This window comes from Anser brachyrhynchus, assembly GCF_964034855.1.
Source record: "Anser brachyrhynchus genome assembly, chromosome: 3".
NCBI lineage: Eukaryota > Metazoa > Chordata > Aves > Anseriformes > Anatidae > Anser > Anser brachyrhynchus.
Window position 1 is genome coordinate 54385762 of NC_137696.1, and position 15211 is coordinate 54400972.

Genomic DNA, 15211 nt, shown 5'->3' on the forward strand with positions numbered 1-15211 from the left:
TCACTGCCCTGGCCTTTGATCAACATCTACAACTTTAACAGGTCCTAGTGGTTGGTTCTTACACAAACATCCTGAAGCTGGGCTGAAGCAATGGGGTGAGCAAGAAGAGTAATTCCAAGGTGAAGTCTGACCGCTTACAGGAAGCAATTATCACAGTGTTAATGTGATATTAAGGGGCTGTGCATTAAGGGGTTGGTAGTCATGAGTCCCCACCTTCCAGGCACCCAACCTGTAACTTCTGCTTTTAGAACATTTATAATGACCAGAATTGCACTTTGGCTCAGGAAAAGATTAAACTATCCTGTTATTGACTTAAATGTCACAGTAACATCCAAAGTAAGGACTGTAACGCTTGCCTTTGGAAATGTTTATTCAGTTGCAATAATACAAACAATTGAAATGATAATATTTTTTCCCTAGTGCCTTTAAATGTTCATAAACCAATATTTCTTGGTTTATCTTATTGGATTTCATGCCCTTAGGGATTTTTTCCAGATCTTGCAACGAAGTTAATTTTAGCCTCTTTAGTTAAATTAATCAAGAAGCACTGTCAGCGAGAGCACTGAACAGAAACATCGTTAAACTATTTGGACAGGGAAACTGAGGATGCACTGGAAAAAGTCTTGGCAAATATAAAAACAAATATTTTACTCCAGCAGCAGAGCTCCACTCTAAGCCATGTGAAGCTTGTAGGTGTTGGAATGTAAGGCAAGACGTGAACCAAAGGTGACTCTCCATCCCCTGAACTCACATCTGAAATGCCAGGTGAGCCAGGTTGACCTCAGTTCAAATGCCAGAGGCTGCTGTGGGCCTACCAGTGTGGGATGGAGGCTGGCATACAGTGTTCTAGCGCTTCAGAATCCCTCCAGTCTGACCTCAAGCTGCTTCTCTGACACAGAGCAGCTCTGAGGTGACAGCAGCAATGCCTACCTACACACTTCAATGGCTCAAATATGCAGGAGCGTTACTCATTGCTCATGCCAATATACCGTGGGTTCCTTCCCTATGATTCTTTTACAGAGAAGAGATATAAATAGCAAAGCCAAATTTATCTCTATCAGTTTTACCTTTTGGAAAGTTCATATCCAAAATGTTATTTAGGCCCTCCAGAGGACAGCACACACCTGTGTGGAGACTTGCATTGACTGAACTACCAGTGTGAATTAAAAGTGATGCAGCTGAGATGAACTGAGCACCAAAGTAGACACTCTTGCTTTCTTACTGACTTCAAGTAAACTGAACAAGAGGCAGAATATAAAGCAGAGCATTTACACTAGAAGAGTAGAAAGAGGTTTGCAGTGCTTCAGCAACATCAGTGAGCCCACATGCAGACATGCAAGCGTCAAAGCTATGAACAAGTACAGCTGTTTGGGTTTCCCAGGTGGCAGGCCTTACAAGGACCACGCATTAGTCTGTTGGATATGTCTGTGCAATGGCCTCAGCATAAGGGCTGACCCCCCCGAAAAAACAAGAATTACTCGCAGCACAAGTAGCAAGCTACATAAAATAAAGGATATCCTTACCAGTGAACCGTTTCTTCCCAGCAATATCATATTCTGACACAGGGCCAGAGCCAACAACACTAGTCTCTGGATAGTCTATTTCTGATTCAGTTGTTGTAGAAGCGGTGGTGGTAGTGACAGTGGTGGTGGTTGGTGGCAAAGTGCTCTCAAAGAACTCGTAATCTTCAAAGGAAACATAAAATAAAAACATTAGCCTGCTTCAACATGAAGCTCAACTTTTGGCTCAACTATGAGAAGGGAAATATTTCTGTTACCAGACACAACCCCAAAGGAGTGCTACGCATCCTCCCACAGCTGCTGCACAGTCCTTATGGACTCATGGTCAATCACACCTCAGTCTTGCAAGGGCTTCTACCAAACTGATGGACAGCAAACATAAATACTAATGCCAACGGTGGCTAGGACCTCACTCACACAGGTAAAAAGGGTGACAATAAACAAATGTATTCATATAGCCATACTCTGAACTCACTTCATCTGCCACCTCCCCTTACAAACCCCCAAAAGAAGACAGTACAGTAACCGAATCCCTGGTCACAGCCCTCAGATGCCAAAGAAGGGAGATGAGGGAGTAAAAAATATGGCTTTTTATGCCACCTGTGCATTGTTCTTCTAAAATCTTAGAGCTGGTTCATACTACTCTTAAATTTTCCCACAACTTAGAGGCATGGAGGCATGAATACTTGCCATCCATGGTCTCATTAGGGAAAGTAATTTGGCAAACGTGAATCTCCTGATATTTGGTCCTCTTTGGTATTCAGTCCAATTGAATCCAGTGCTCTTTGCAAAGCCGCCGTGCTACAATACTGACACACAAAATAAAGTAAAAAACATTTGGCATCCCTGCATTGTCCTATTGTACAGGCTATGGAAAGTCAGCTGTCTGCTTTGACTGTTTTCTCCTAACACTGCTGAAATCTGTTTTCTGTAGGTGACCTGCCCCTGAAGGGAGCCCCAGCAAAATAACTGCACACTGAGTATATTCCACTTACACAAGGATATAAGGAACGTGCTTTGTAAGACTTGTGCAGTTCTAAGTTCATCTTCTCCTTCCCACATTCTAAACATTAGCTTCAGTATGAAGCTATCAGAATAAAAAGCACAAAAGTCTAGGATATTTTCCTTACAGCTGCTGCACTCTCTTTTACAAAGTTCTCTCTCTCTTTTTTTTTTTTTTTTTCCTTTGGATTGGTTTGACTTAAATTCCCAGCACTGCATCCACAAAGAATAAACTTTATTATTCTGGAGCCATAAATTCTACTACAAAGCTGATGCTAAAAAGCTTTGAGTTTAGCAAAGGTCTGTATTTATCTGCTTTAATATGTGGGAGTAGCAGATGAATCTGAGGAATACAAGAAGCAGAACATCAGAAGTTAGTGGTGACATAAAATGAATACTAGTTCCAGTAATTTATTATTTGCATTCCCTGTGCAAACTTTTAATTAAACGCTAGGATTTGAAGCTTCTTCTTAAGCTAAGTTTTACGTGTCCTGACTTATAATAACAAGAAGGCATGAATTATAACCCCCCAAAATGTTTCCCTCTTCTACTTCTATCTGTTTTCAAATCTCTTTAATTTAAGTTCCACGTGGATTCAGCAGACTATTTTATATGTAGGTGATCTCATTCAGTATGAGAATGTTTTGTAGTCTAAATGAAGACTACAGATCAAAAAAAATGACAAAAAATATTCATAATGCTGAATTAATAATTCATTAGCACTCTAGTGATAAAAACTCAAGTTTCCAGGAATCATATAATACTTTGATTTTCTACTTTAAAAGAATCTAGTGGCTTTGGCCTGGGTTAGAAGTTGTACCAGAGAAAGTCTAGCATTGAAGAGGTGAGTGTATGAACCAGCTCTGAATGCGATTTATTTCCAGAATAGGTTCCTGTTAGATTGCAGGACTGACAGAAAGGGACCCTCAGGCCCAGAAACAGTAGCATTTGCACCATGGCTCTTCACATATGTCACAGGGCTCTGGAAAGCTTTTCCACATTGCCACTGCTTGCTTAAGCTCCTGTGCATCAACCTGTCACCCCAAACCCAACTCCAAAGAAAGAAAAGGGGAAAACAAAACAGTAAAAGTCTCTACTTCACAGAATCACAGAATCATCTAGATTGGAAGAGACCTCCAAGATCACCTAGTCCAACCTCTGACCTAACACTAACAAGTCCTCCACTAAACCGTATCAGCTATACTTGCAACAGATATTTAGAATTAAACAGTACCATCATCATATATCACATATGCTTCCGGAGTTGCTGTCACATCTGAATCCAGTCCTGAGAATGTGTCTACTGAAGGAAAAAAAAAAAATCATGTAAGAATTCAATAGCCTCCCTAGTAAGATACTCCTGGAATAAAGTTTAAAATAAAAAATTTTATTCTGTTGATTTGTAAAGAAATAAAACAAATGCCAAGTTTCTGGATAATACAGTGACAGTCCCCTCTGCTCATTTAGAATAACAAATCAATAACTAGTCACAACAGCTAGGAATTTTGCTGGGAGAAAAATGGTCAAGAGCTACTACTAAAAATAGAGTGTAATGCACCTTCCAGGGGCTCCGACCTGCACCCTGGGGGTTTTGGAGCAAAGACAGACTGCCTGCACCTACGTAATGATCAAGTCAGGATTTGACAATATTTTATAGTCTCAGGAGCAGCAAATAAGAAATTTATATACTATATATATATGTCCAAGAAAATCAAATAAACATAAAACTTCTATTCAAATATCTTTTGCAGGGCAATAAAAATCAAGCAATCCACAGAGCCATGCCATTTATAGACTACGTCAATGCAGTCCCAAAGGAATGGATTTGTACAAGGAGGCAATTTGTGCTGGATCTCTCGGGGTTTTACTTTGCACTAGCTCTACTATGATCCAGAGGACTGAACGGCCATGACAGGTCAGGACACAGACATACTGAAACACCATTTCTGCTTTAGTTTCATTCAGAAGGAATTCAGATTGTTCACACTTCGACTGCTCCACAGTGCAGATGAAAGCATGCCAAGTAGAGACGATTATGAGGTGCACATCAAGAGCTCCCAGTTTAGCCCAAAAACTAACGCAAATGCACCCATTGTCTTCTTAAATGCCTGTTCCTGTATATCATCTCAGTCTCTCTGCAGGTCACGCGTCCAGTACCTGACACACCAACCGTCAGCTACCTCATCTTGTGAATTCTGGAGGCTTCCTACCATGCTCCGAGAAATACATTTCTCCACATGTTATTATGGGAAGCCAAAGAGTACGCAAAGTTCAGGTTAGCCATGAAAAGCAATGCAAAGAAAGCAGAAGTGTTGCGCTGGAATCCACGGCCGGTAAAATCAGAGGTCTCCAATGAAATGTTGGGGTTGAGGAAAGGGTAGTACACAAATACAAGCAAGAGAAAGGCAGCATTGACTATCCAAAATTTGGTAATGGTTCTTTAAAAAAAAAAAAAGATATGAAAGAAAAAAAAAATGATATTTTTACTATACCAGTACTATGAGCATTACAAAATTTCAACAGCCAACCTCAAGTAACTTACAAATATAATCTGAATGATACATTTTCATTTTGCCTTTTTTTTTTTTTTATTATTTTTTACTTAGAACCAACAAGTATTGTACAAAGACTGGTATTTTTCTACTGCAATCAGTTTCTTTAAAAACAGCTCGAATCACACAGCAGTGATTTTAATTCCAAAATAAGCTATGAAAACACAGGAAATTGGTTAATTCTTGCCAGACTTTCATATAGCAAAAGCTGACATTTTCTCATGGCAGACTTCTGCGGCCTCTCTTCAGGAGATCAGCCACTTACTTTAAAGCCTCTTCACTTCTCCGAGGCTAGATAGATCCTCTGTGGAATTCTGCAGAGCTTCTCACCCCAGTTAGCTGGTATTATCACTGTCTGCAATGTATGCACTTCTCTTTGATTATATCCAAGTAATCAGGAGGCTTGGGTTTGCAAAGCTGAAGTCCTTCAGGGGCAGATTTCAACCCATTCACACCTATTAGCTAATCAGCCCTCGTCCACATAAAATCCAGTGTAAATAAATCTTACTTTCTATTTCTGTGCTAGTGCAGCATCTTCTATTTCACTGTGTTTCTTTAGCACTAGCTGTGGCGCGAAGGCAACAGGGATACTCCCCATAGTACCTGTCATTTTAATTTTCTCCACATAAACCAGCTGCAGTCCTCCAGCTAGCTCCAAGCACCCTCGCTGCAGCTTTTCTATTAACCCTGCCCATACCAAGTGAAGCTAAGTTTTGTTTGCCATCTGTAAGGACGGCAGACCACCCAACAACCACTCTGTTCTCACACAAAGCAAGTGGTTAGGAATCAACATCTAATCTTTGTGAGATCAAGAAAAATGTTCAGCTGGTTTCACTGGCAAATCATGCCTGTGCGGTCAAACTCCTTCTTGAAAGTTCAAGACTGCTGAATCTAGCGAAATGTTGATGATAAATTCTGCTGGGTCAAGCAAAAATTCTGCCAGAGAGTAAGCAAATTTGCCAAAGCGCGAGTCGAACATGTGGTGGTGTTTTTTAGCGCTTGTAGGCTCTGGCTGTTTGGGAGTAAAGCTCTTAGCAACAAAATATCAAGCTTTGGCAGAATAAGTATTTCATTAAAGGAACTGGAGTATTTTCCAGATGAAGTTTAAAGGGAAAGACAATATAAAAATATGATTTGGAAACAATCAAGGGAGAACTGCATGAAATGTTTTGATAGCTCAAGTAGTAGTTGTTTATCCCTCTTGAAACAGATGCAGCACTTGCTAAACAAACAGCAACCATTAAATAAATACTATAGTGATGCTTTCTCTTCAAGCAAGTTCCTCTATGGAACAGGCAGGTTGTTTTGCTGCATTCATCAACTGTTGAGGCAGGTCACCGGGATGAAAAAAAAAAAAAGGAAAAATGCAAGAAAATCCCATTAATTACTCTTCAGAGAAACTTTCATACTTGCAAGGTAGGAATTAATATTTCTCATGTTATAACGTGAGTAAGAAGTGGAAATCCAGCATCATCTTATGCTTTCAGTCTTCCACTTCGAAGCATTTACAGACTTACTGTTGAAACGTCAGGCAGTTTAGGAGTGACTTTAGGAGACATTCTCACAGAACTCACAATCCGTATAAAAAAAAAACAACAAAAAACACTGTTCTTCATTCATGCCTCTAACAAAGTTCAAAGGTTCCTCAGGCATATCTGGTAGAAGGCAAAAAAACCCACAAACAAACAAAATAAAAACCACAAACACCCAAGCAGAATGTTTATAAATACTCATAAAATCACAAGAATTGCCTAACCCACAGCTCTCCTAAAAATAACACTGAAAGTTTTCTATTGTTCAGCTTCCGGAGCCTATGCTCAGACTCCGGCCAACCATATTTCATGAACTGTTATTGTTCTTATAATATATATTCTCAGAAGATGTCCTTCAGGTAATAAATAGCACAGGCCAAAGAGACAAGGCACTACAGGATCATAAGCAACATTTAAGGCAAGCAAAAGAAGCTGTTGGGAGTGGGAGGGACACCAACACTGCTGAAAATTATGGTCCCCTCCAGGCAACTTTGAAAATACCAGTTTGACCACACAGAGCAATATTTGTAACATATTTGTAAACACAGTTAAGAACATTGAAGGCACCAAAGAGAAAACCAAAAAATCTTCAAATAAATATTTAATGATGATGTCACATATATATATATGCTTTTGTGTATATGTACACATACCTATCTATGCATATATATATATATATGCATACCCTCTCCTGTAAGTACAGTCCAACATGGGGCTAATTGTTGCATAAATATTAATACTATAAATCATTGTCATTCCATCTGTGCATGGCAATATTATCTATGACTCATTACTTATCGAGTATACTTGGCAAGTGAATTTTCAGTCTTCTGAAATCTTTTCCAAAGATGCTATCCTTACACTCATTCTTAGTTGCTGAAGCCACATCTTTCTGTATCTTCTGCACTCTTCAACGTGACAGCTCAGGTTTTCAGGCCACAGTTACATGACCTATTTGTAAATCTTCTTTGGCTTCAGAAACACAGCTGTACAAGGGAAAGCTAAATGCGCTTAATTACCTATTGAAACTGGCTACAACAATTGGCAAATGTGTGACTGCCAACCCCTTGTTTAGGTTATGGGCATGCTTCTGCTGCCTGGGTGTAGATTATGCAGGGGACTACCTATAAGTGGAAAGGATAAGGACTGCCATGGTGCTTGCTGATCCAGTTTTATAAAATAAGTAGATTTGCATTGTAAAATAAACTGATTTGCAATCCAACATTCAGGTGATGAAAGGATAAAACCTGGTAGGAACAGGCTCAAGACCCCATGACTCCAGTGGATTTATATTTGTTTACTTTGGATTTCAGTTTGGCACCACATCCTAAACTTGTATAACTGCAACAGAGAAATAATGACATGAACCAACACAGTTTTCAACTTTCAGATGAGAAAGAAATTATTGTACAAATCTCAGCCTTATCTGTGCAGAGCCAGGGTTGTCTTTCCCCAGATTCATCAATGCTGGGCTACAGTCCTGCTTGAAAAGCTCTATCTCTTGAGAGTTGGCAACATAACAAGAATTTCATTTTGTTTGTCCTACTATAGCCGAAAAGAGAGATTTTTCAGAACTTTTGGTGAGAAATAAACACAAAACAGAAAAAATGTATAGTGTCTTTCAGGTCCTTCCCTGGTCTGAACTGGAGTGAGGATTTGATTCTAGGTGGGTGCTTTGACCACAAAAACTACTGCCTGTGTTTGTGCACGTGTGCATGAACATATGTGAAAAGACTGGATCCAGCAAAAGGCAAGGATTTTGCTGAAATAAACGTATTTACATGAAAAAACTTCAGCTTCGGGGCAATTTGACATTTTTAGTGGAAATGCATTTTTACACACAAACCCTTCTCCATCTTCTCTAATCTTGGCTCCTACCTCATCATGTGGACCAAAATCTTCAGAGGCAAATTCTCTCCTGCTTTACAATTGTGCAAATGAGCTGTATAAACAGCACAACCAAAGAATTTCAAACAGCCCAAAAGGAAGTTACCTTCTGCATTGCACTCTGGCAGGCCGTCGAACCCTATCAGCAAGTTGCCCTCGTCATCATACTGCCCATAGGTGCCTGGAGGACAGGTTGGGGGTGGTTTCTCAGTGGGTGGTTCAGTTGTGGTTGGTTCAGGAGTGGTGGTGGTAGTTGTAGCAATAGTAGTTGTAGTGGTTGTGGTAGTCGTCGTGGTAGTTGTTGTGGGAATCGTTGTAGTAGTAGTTGAGGGAGTGGTTGTTTTCTTAATCATTTCAAGACCAATCAGAGGTTTCCCTCCAAGGCTTATTATTGGTTTATCTTGTGCACTTGCTACTGGCTTACTAAATCTGCCGTGTCCAAATAAAGGTAGTCCATCAGGACTCACCATTGGGGCACCCTTTTCATCTAGGAGAAAGAACAAAACCAAAAAATCTCATTTATTAATCCGTTGAAGGTTTATAGTACAGTATTTAATGATAGTAGATACCACAAGAACACAGACTGCAATTAGAGCCTCCTGTAATTAAGCTGACAGAGAAGAATGTTGTTATCTAGGAAAGACCCATGGCTAAGGAAATTAGAAAAAGCTTCCAAGAAACCTCAGGTAAACCGCAGTGCTGTTCACTTTATCAGCTGTTTGATAACATTTCTTGGGAAGACTGCAGGGAAATTTTACTTCAGAATCACAACGTGCAGACAGTGCCTGCATTTAATCTCAGCCAATCTCTTAACTGTTGATGAAAAGTACGATGAAACAATATACTGCTCCCTGTCAAACATGTACAAGGAAGAACTGGGATAAGATGGTGAGATGCTGTCACTGCAGATAAACATTTGTGCCAAGTTCTGGATACTGCAAGTATTCATGCTCAGCAGTTTAACAGCAGGCAGTGAATCTGCATTTAAGATCTTTTCAGATTAATTAATATGCAACCAGCACTGTTTTCACAGATCACATACTGGGCTCTTTACTAGTTGTGTTCAGTTTCAGAAAAGAAATAAAATCATACACATATGAGTGGTACAGTCTAGTGGTGGGGAATAATTATTTTTATGTATAGAAAGAAATAAATAAGCATAAATCTCTATTCTGGCTCAGTTCTGCAGTCCTTTCTAATGCTGATACAAGGGAGACAGATTTGATTCTTGCTGCCACGTACTCAGGAGACTTGCAGGATGCCTCCAAGCATCCCTAGGTCCTAATATGTGCTGACTGCCTCATTGTGACCTAGAGCACAGAAACCCCAAGTGGCCAGCATGGGACCTGGGGATGATTAGAGTACACAACAGCTCAAAGATTTGTACAGTGGGCACAACGAAAAAAAAAAAAGTACATTTTTTTTCTGTAAGAAGGAAGTTATCACTTACCAACAATTGTACGTCCATCCCCTCCTAATTTCACTCGGAGAGGTTTGCCTTGGGAATCTTGGAGGTATTTTCCTTCAACGTTTAACACTAGTCCTCGGTCAAGATCTACAATCTAAAAGCAATAGATGGACTCAAATTTAGCTAATACAAGAGAATGTGAAATGAAGTCTCAAAGCAGCAGAAATCCTGCTGAAATCTCACATGTTAAGCGTAATATTCAGGAATAGGTAGAAAATAGAAAAGAAATCACTACAGACAGACTTTTAAAAGGGAGTCACTAATTGTGTAGGAGTCACCGAAAAATTACCACTGAAGAAGGCAAATCCCTAGGAGCTAGGCTCCAGAGTTGCACAAGAACTATATTTCTATCGCCTTCTATGGCATGCTCACACACACAAGAGCAACTCTTTTGACTGTCTTGGGCTGCACAACTCCTAAGGTGGATTACTGTAATATTGATTTGGGTATGACCCTGAGTCCTTTTGAAAATGGGATTTAAAAGTATGTCTATTAATCAAAAAATATATATAATACTACTAATAATAAATAGAAATAAAATTAGACTAGTTAGTTTAGATTGAAATGTCAGTGAAAACCAAATAGCTAAGATTTTAGTTGGGGTAAGAGACTGAAGAAAAGCCTCTGTCTCATAAAACAAATCTGTCCAAGAGAATTTAATTGAATTCAAGAGGTGACTTCAGTTCACATCCAATCCTTATTGCTATTTCAAACCAAAATAGCTGAATTGTATGCTGTTTTAACCTGGGTTAATATACACAGGCACAGAACACAAAATAATGTAGCACAGAACACAAAAATACAAAAAGCAGCTAAGTGCTGAGAAGAAACTGGGAAGAGGACACGAGCAGCACTTTCAAGTTGGCAAGGAAGACTTGACTTTGGTGCTGGGGAAAAGGCTGTAGCAGGAGGGACAGAAAATCATGAGATCAGACAAAGTCTCGGCATTTAGGCACCTATCTGGACTTCCCATTAATGGTGCCTGAGCTCTTCTGTAAATACCACTAGGAACTTTGTGCATGAACCACAAAACCCTTGAAGGTGTCACCTCCAGGCCTGTCACTCCAGGGAAGTTACTGTGACACGTGTGCGTTCACAGCACCGTGCCACTTGTGGAGTGGCTTGGTGTGTCCACACTTGTTCACAAGCTTCTCCCCAGAGCATGCATCTGGAAGACGCATCGCTGAGCCCATCCTTCACAGGAACTGTGCCAGGCAGTTTCCACACACACTGCACAGTGGGCAAGCCCTGAGTCCCTGCGTAGTACAAGTCTCCCTGACTGCGAGGAAAAATGTTTCGCTAAATCTATAGGAGTAATGCCGTAGTTGAAAATTCAAGCCATTAGACTTTAAATCAGACATTTGAAATGTTCAAATAATGAAACGCAGTATTTGTCTTTAGACTGAAGCAGAAAAGTGGAATTACATCACTAAACACAACCTCATTTTACAGCTTCTTTGGCTGGTGACACTGTGCTCTCTTTTCTCAACGAAAAAGTATGTAAAATAAAAGGCCAAAGCATCTTGAATTTGCAGAGAAGGTCACCCTACCCACTTTGTTCCTTGAGGGCCATTGATTACTCTCTGTCCACTCGGTTTTCCATTATTACCAGGTAGTATTTTTCCATTTCCATTTTTTGTTGTAAGATTAGGCCTGCCATTGTAACCTGAAACAGAGAAAAAATACACTATTCTGAAGAAAGCTGTGCATACTACATAGCACAACCTAAATGCAAAGAAATTCAAAACCTATTATGAATGTACTGTTAAGTGCAAATCCTGTGGAAGTATTTTACTGGTGCAGGTTATAAAACGACTCCCACTAGCCACCCCTAACTTTGCGTTACAGTGCAGATACTCAGGACTTTGTCATTATAACATGCCTTGGAATCTGTGTTCAATATTCAAACATTAAGCAACAAACCCAAGCTATAACATCACTGCTGGATCTGAGTAGCCATACAAAGCCCAGTCCAGCAGCCCCCTTGGGTTGCCATGCACTGCAGAGGAGGTAGAAACGCTGCCGATAAAATGTTTTGGGACTCTGTAAACATCTGGGGAACATGTTGAGGGAAGTAACAGTTACTAAACGGAACAACTTTCTTAACCTATCCTTACACAAAGCTGCAGTGATGAACTGCAATGAGAGGAGATGTGAATTACCTCCCTGTTTTTTACCTCTAAAAGCGATGGCTCTCCTTCTCTAGCTACGCAGAAGCCCACAGCTCAGAACTGGAGAAGCTGTGGTACTGACCTGCAGCCCCTCCAGCTCAGAAAGGGCAGCAATTTTCCCATCCTATCTCAGAGACTTGCCTCCAGAAAATATACATGAAAGGATTATAGATAAATGAACTCTCCACAGCCATCGACCTCCTGACTCCATGGCTAGCAGTAAGCCGATGTCCTACCTCCATACAGAAAGCTTTTAAGCTTTCTTGTCACAAATCTCATTCTCCATGTTATTATTTAAGGTTGACTCCCATCTGAAAGCTCTGCAAGCTGGTGGACTTCCACACAACATCGAATCTGACTAAAGCATAGAAAACAAAAAAGCACAGCCACATGGTTCACGTGGGCACTACATCACACTTAGACAATGTCCTTAAGAACTGGGTTCTCCCGGAGAACCACCAAAATAAAAAGTAATATGCTATACTAAATAACTGTATTTTCATCTTATTGCTGATCTTATGAAAAACTCAGTTCAGTAAGGTTACTAGAACAAAGATAAGATACCTTGCCTATAAGGAGGTCTAACAAATTGTCGCTGTGAAGGGCTCCGTAGCCTGGAGTTCAGCAGTCGCTGTCGAGGGGACAGAGTGGAAGAAGAAACTGTTGGAGGAACAGTATGCGCTGTTGTAGATGCAGAAGGACGCGGCCAGACAAAGCTTGGTTTAGATGGGGTATGTTTGTTAGGGGAATGAGTAATTCGTGACGCTATAGCAGAGCTGCCTGGTGATTCAGGAGAAGACATTTTTAATGTTGGAGTTTCTTCCTTCTCTTCCTCTTCAGATCTTAGTTTGTGAGGTAGAAGGGTGTCCATAGATTTCCTTGTATTGCTAGTGGTATCATCATATGTGTTTTTGTTACCTCTAGAAACAGAAGGGGACCACTTTGCTGCCAAAGATGTGGGTTTCTCTTCCCCTTCTTTCTCATCATATTCACTGTAATAATCATCCTCTTCATTAGAAACTGACTGACGAGATTTAGAAGAGGAGGAAGGAACTTTTTGAGGAAGTTCAGTTTTGGACATTTTAGATGGCAACAGGCCATATTTTTTCTCTGTTTGGGACACTGTTCTTGTATCAGCCCTAGATCGAGTAGGTAATGAAGGACGAGTTTGCCTTGAAGAAGTGGATGGCAGCTTTAAATTATACTGATTTTCTTTTGCTGTGTCACTGGCAGAACTGGAGTCTGGCTGAGTAAGTTTTGAATTGTAGGAAGGTACCTGAGAACGTGGCTGCTGTTGCTTTGAGGGAGACGAACTTGAGCTTCCCTGAGAGAAAGATGCAGGTAATCCCCTAGAAGAGGACACCTCTTTAGGAAACACAGAGTGGCTGCTGGCTCTGTCACTGCCTTCTGTTACGTCCTCATCATCGTCTTCCTGCAATTCTTCATTGCTCTTGGATAAGACAGGGGATGGGAGGCGCCGGCCCCTGGAATGCAGTAAGGAAGGACTGGTTTGTGCCTTCTGCAGAGGCTCTGAGCGGAAGGTCTTCTGGGATGGAAGATGAGAGGGGAATGTCTTTTTAGGCAAAGACACACTTGGTTTGGATTGAGCAAGGGTTTCTTTTACTTCTTGACTTTCCTGCTCTTCAAGCTTGTGTTTAGAAAGAGGAGGCTGCAAAGAATGCTTTTCTGGAGCTGCTACTCGTCTTTGTTGTTCTTCTCCTGAGTCAGAGTGGGGTGACTTTTCACTGTGTCTCTCTCTGAGGTGAGAATCAGGATCAACATGAGGATTTCTTCTCTTCGAATAGATGGCTGAAGAAGACTGCCTGGAAGAGGGTAGAGAGGGATTGTGTGCAACATCTGGAAGTAAGGGTTTTTCATCTTGTGAGTCCTCCCTGTAACTCTTATCAACATCCTTTCCATTAGATTTGGCACTGGTGGAGGAGTGAGAGTGAGGTGAAGAGTGACCAGAAACAGCAGACCTCGATGAAACCGCCACCGCTGCTAATTTTGAATCCTCCCATGTCCGAGAACTGGAGCCTGAGGGAAGCCTTGTTTGCTGTGACCTAGAACTGGGCTGCCCTGCTCTGCCCTCCGCTTCCTCACTGTCAAATTCATTTTGATTGTCACGAGCACGGGAGTCTGTTGATTTGGAAGAGGGTTGGTGTGAATGACCTACAGACCCAGACCTACTTGGATGGCTTGGGACCACCTCGTGAGACACAGCAGACTGACGGTTTGGTGGCAAAGCCAGGCGACTGGGCTCTGAAGTTTTAGAAGGCACTTTCACCAGCACAGAATCTGGCTTTTCTTCCACATTACCAGCAAGATCATTATTCTTAGTAGGCAGAGAAAGGGAAGAAGCTTTAGGAGAAGGCACATTAGCATTGCTTTGCCGCAGTTGCTTTGTTTCATTGTCTGTGTATTTAGGAACAGACGAGGCAGAAGAGCGCTGTGCTGAGGACGGTAACAATGCTGATGGCTCATGTTTCTCTGTGTTTGCCTGCCGTGACACGTCTGATGTGTGGGTTCGAACAGGGGTCCTCCCTGCGGTAAGGACAGGGTGCACCGTCCGACTGGGGGACACTGGTCTAACAACCCTCCTCTGATCCTCAGCTTTTGGTGGCATCGTTGCAGCTTCTTCGGATGAATTGTGATCATCTGTCACTTCGGTGGACTGGAGATCAGATTCCAGCTCTTCTGTCTTTCTGGAAGGTAACTGAGATTTACTTAGGACCCCTCCTCGAGACAAGATTTTATTCTTGTATTCAGAAAGAAGACTCTTTTTATCACTAACACCAGGTGATCGAACAGATGACTGCTTAGAGGAAAGTGACATCTGGACTTTCGAAGAAACAGAGGAAGTCTGAGAAGGAGATGAACCAGTATTCACAGGTTTTTTAGCCTCTGAATTGTCTTGAATATTTTTTTGTTGGTGAGCAACTGAATCTTCATTGGGAGCTGAAATAAAAAAGTGTTTATTCATAACAATACAAGAAACACAAAAACAGAGCAAGAAAATAAATCAGCCAGGTAGCAAGAACAAGACAGCACAGGAGAATATAAGACAGTATTTACTTTT

General features: G+C 41.0%; 1 protein-coding gene across 3 annotated transcripts in view; it reads right to left on the reverse strand.

Annotated features, from left to right (window-relative positions):
- FNDC1 (fibronectin type III domain containing 1) overlaps nucleotides 1–15211 on the reverse strand; it is a 66585-nt gene that overhangs the window by 16394 nt on the left and 34980 nt on the right. For 2 of the 3 annotated variants that reach the window (XM_080584807.1, XM_080584809.1), the window contains exons 8-13: nucleotides 12697–15090; nucleotides 11512–11627; nucleotides 9944–10055; nucleotides 8600–8980; nucleotides 3757–3825; nucleotides 1524–1685 (exon numbers count right to left, since the gene is read on the reverse strand). In XM_080584807.1, coding sequence (XP_080440933.1) covers nucleotides 1524–1685; nucleotides 3757–3825; nucleotides 8600–8980; nucleotides 9944–10055; nucleotides 11512–11627; nucleotides 12697–15090 — 3234 coding nt within the window. The remainder of the gene's footprint in view (nucleotides 1–1523; nucleotides 1686–3756; nucleotides 3826–8599; nucleotides 8981–9943; nucleotides 10056–11511; nucleotides 11628–12696; nucleotides 15091–15211) is intronic. The other variant, XM_080584808.1, reaches the window with a different exon arrangement.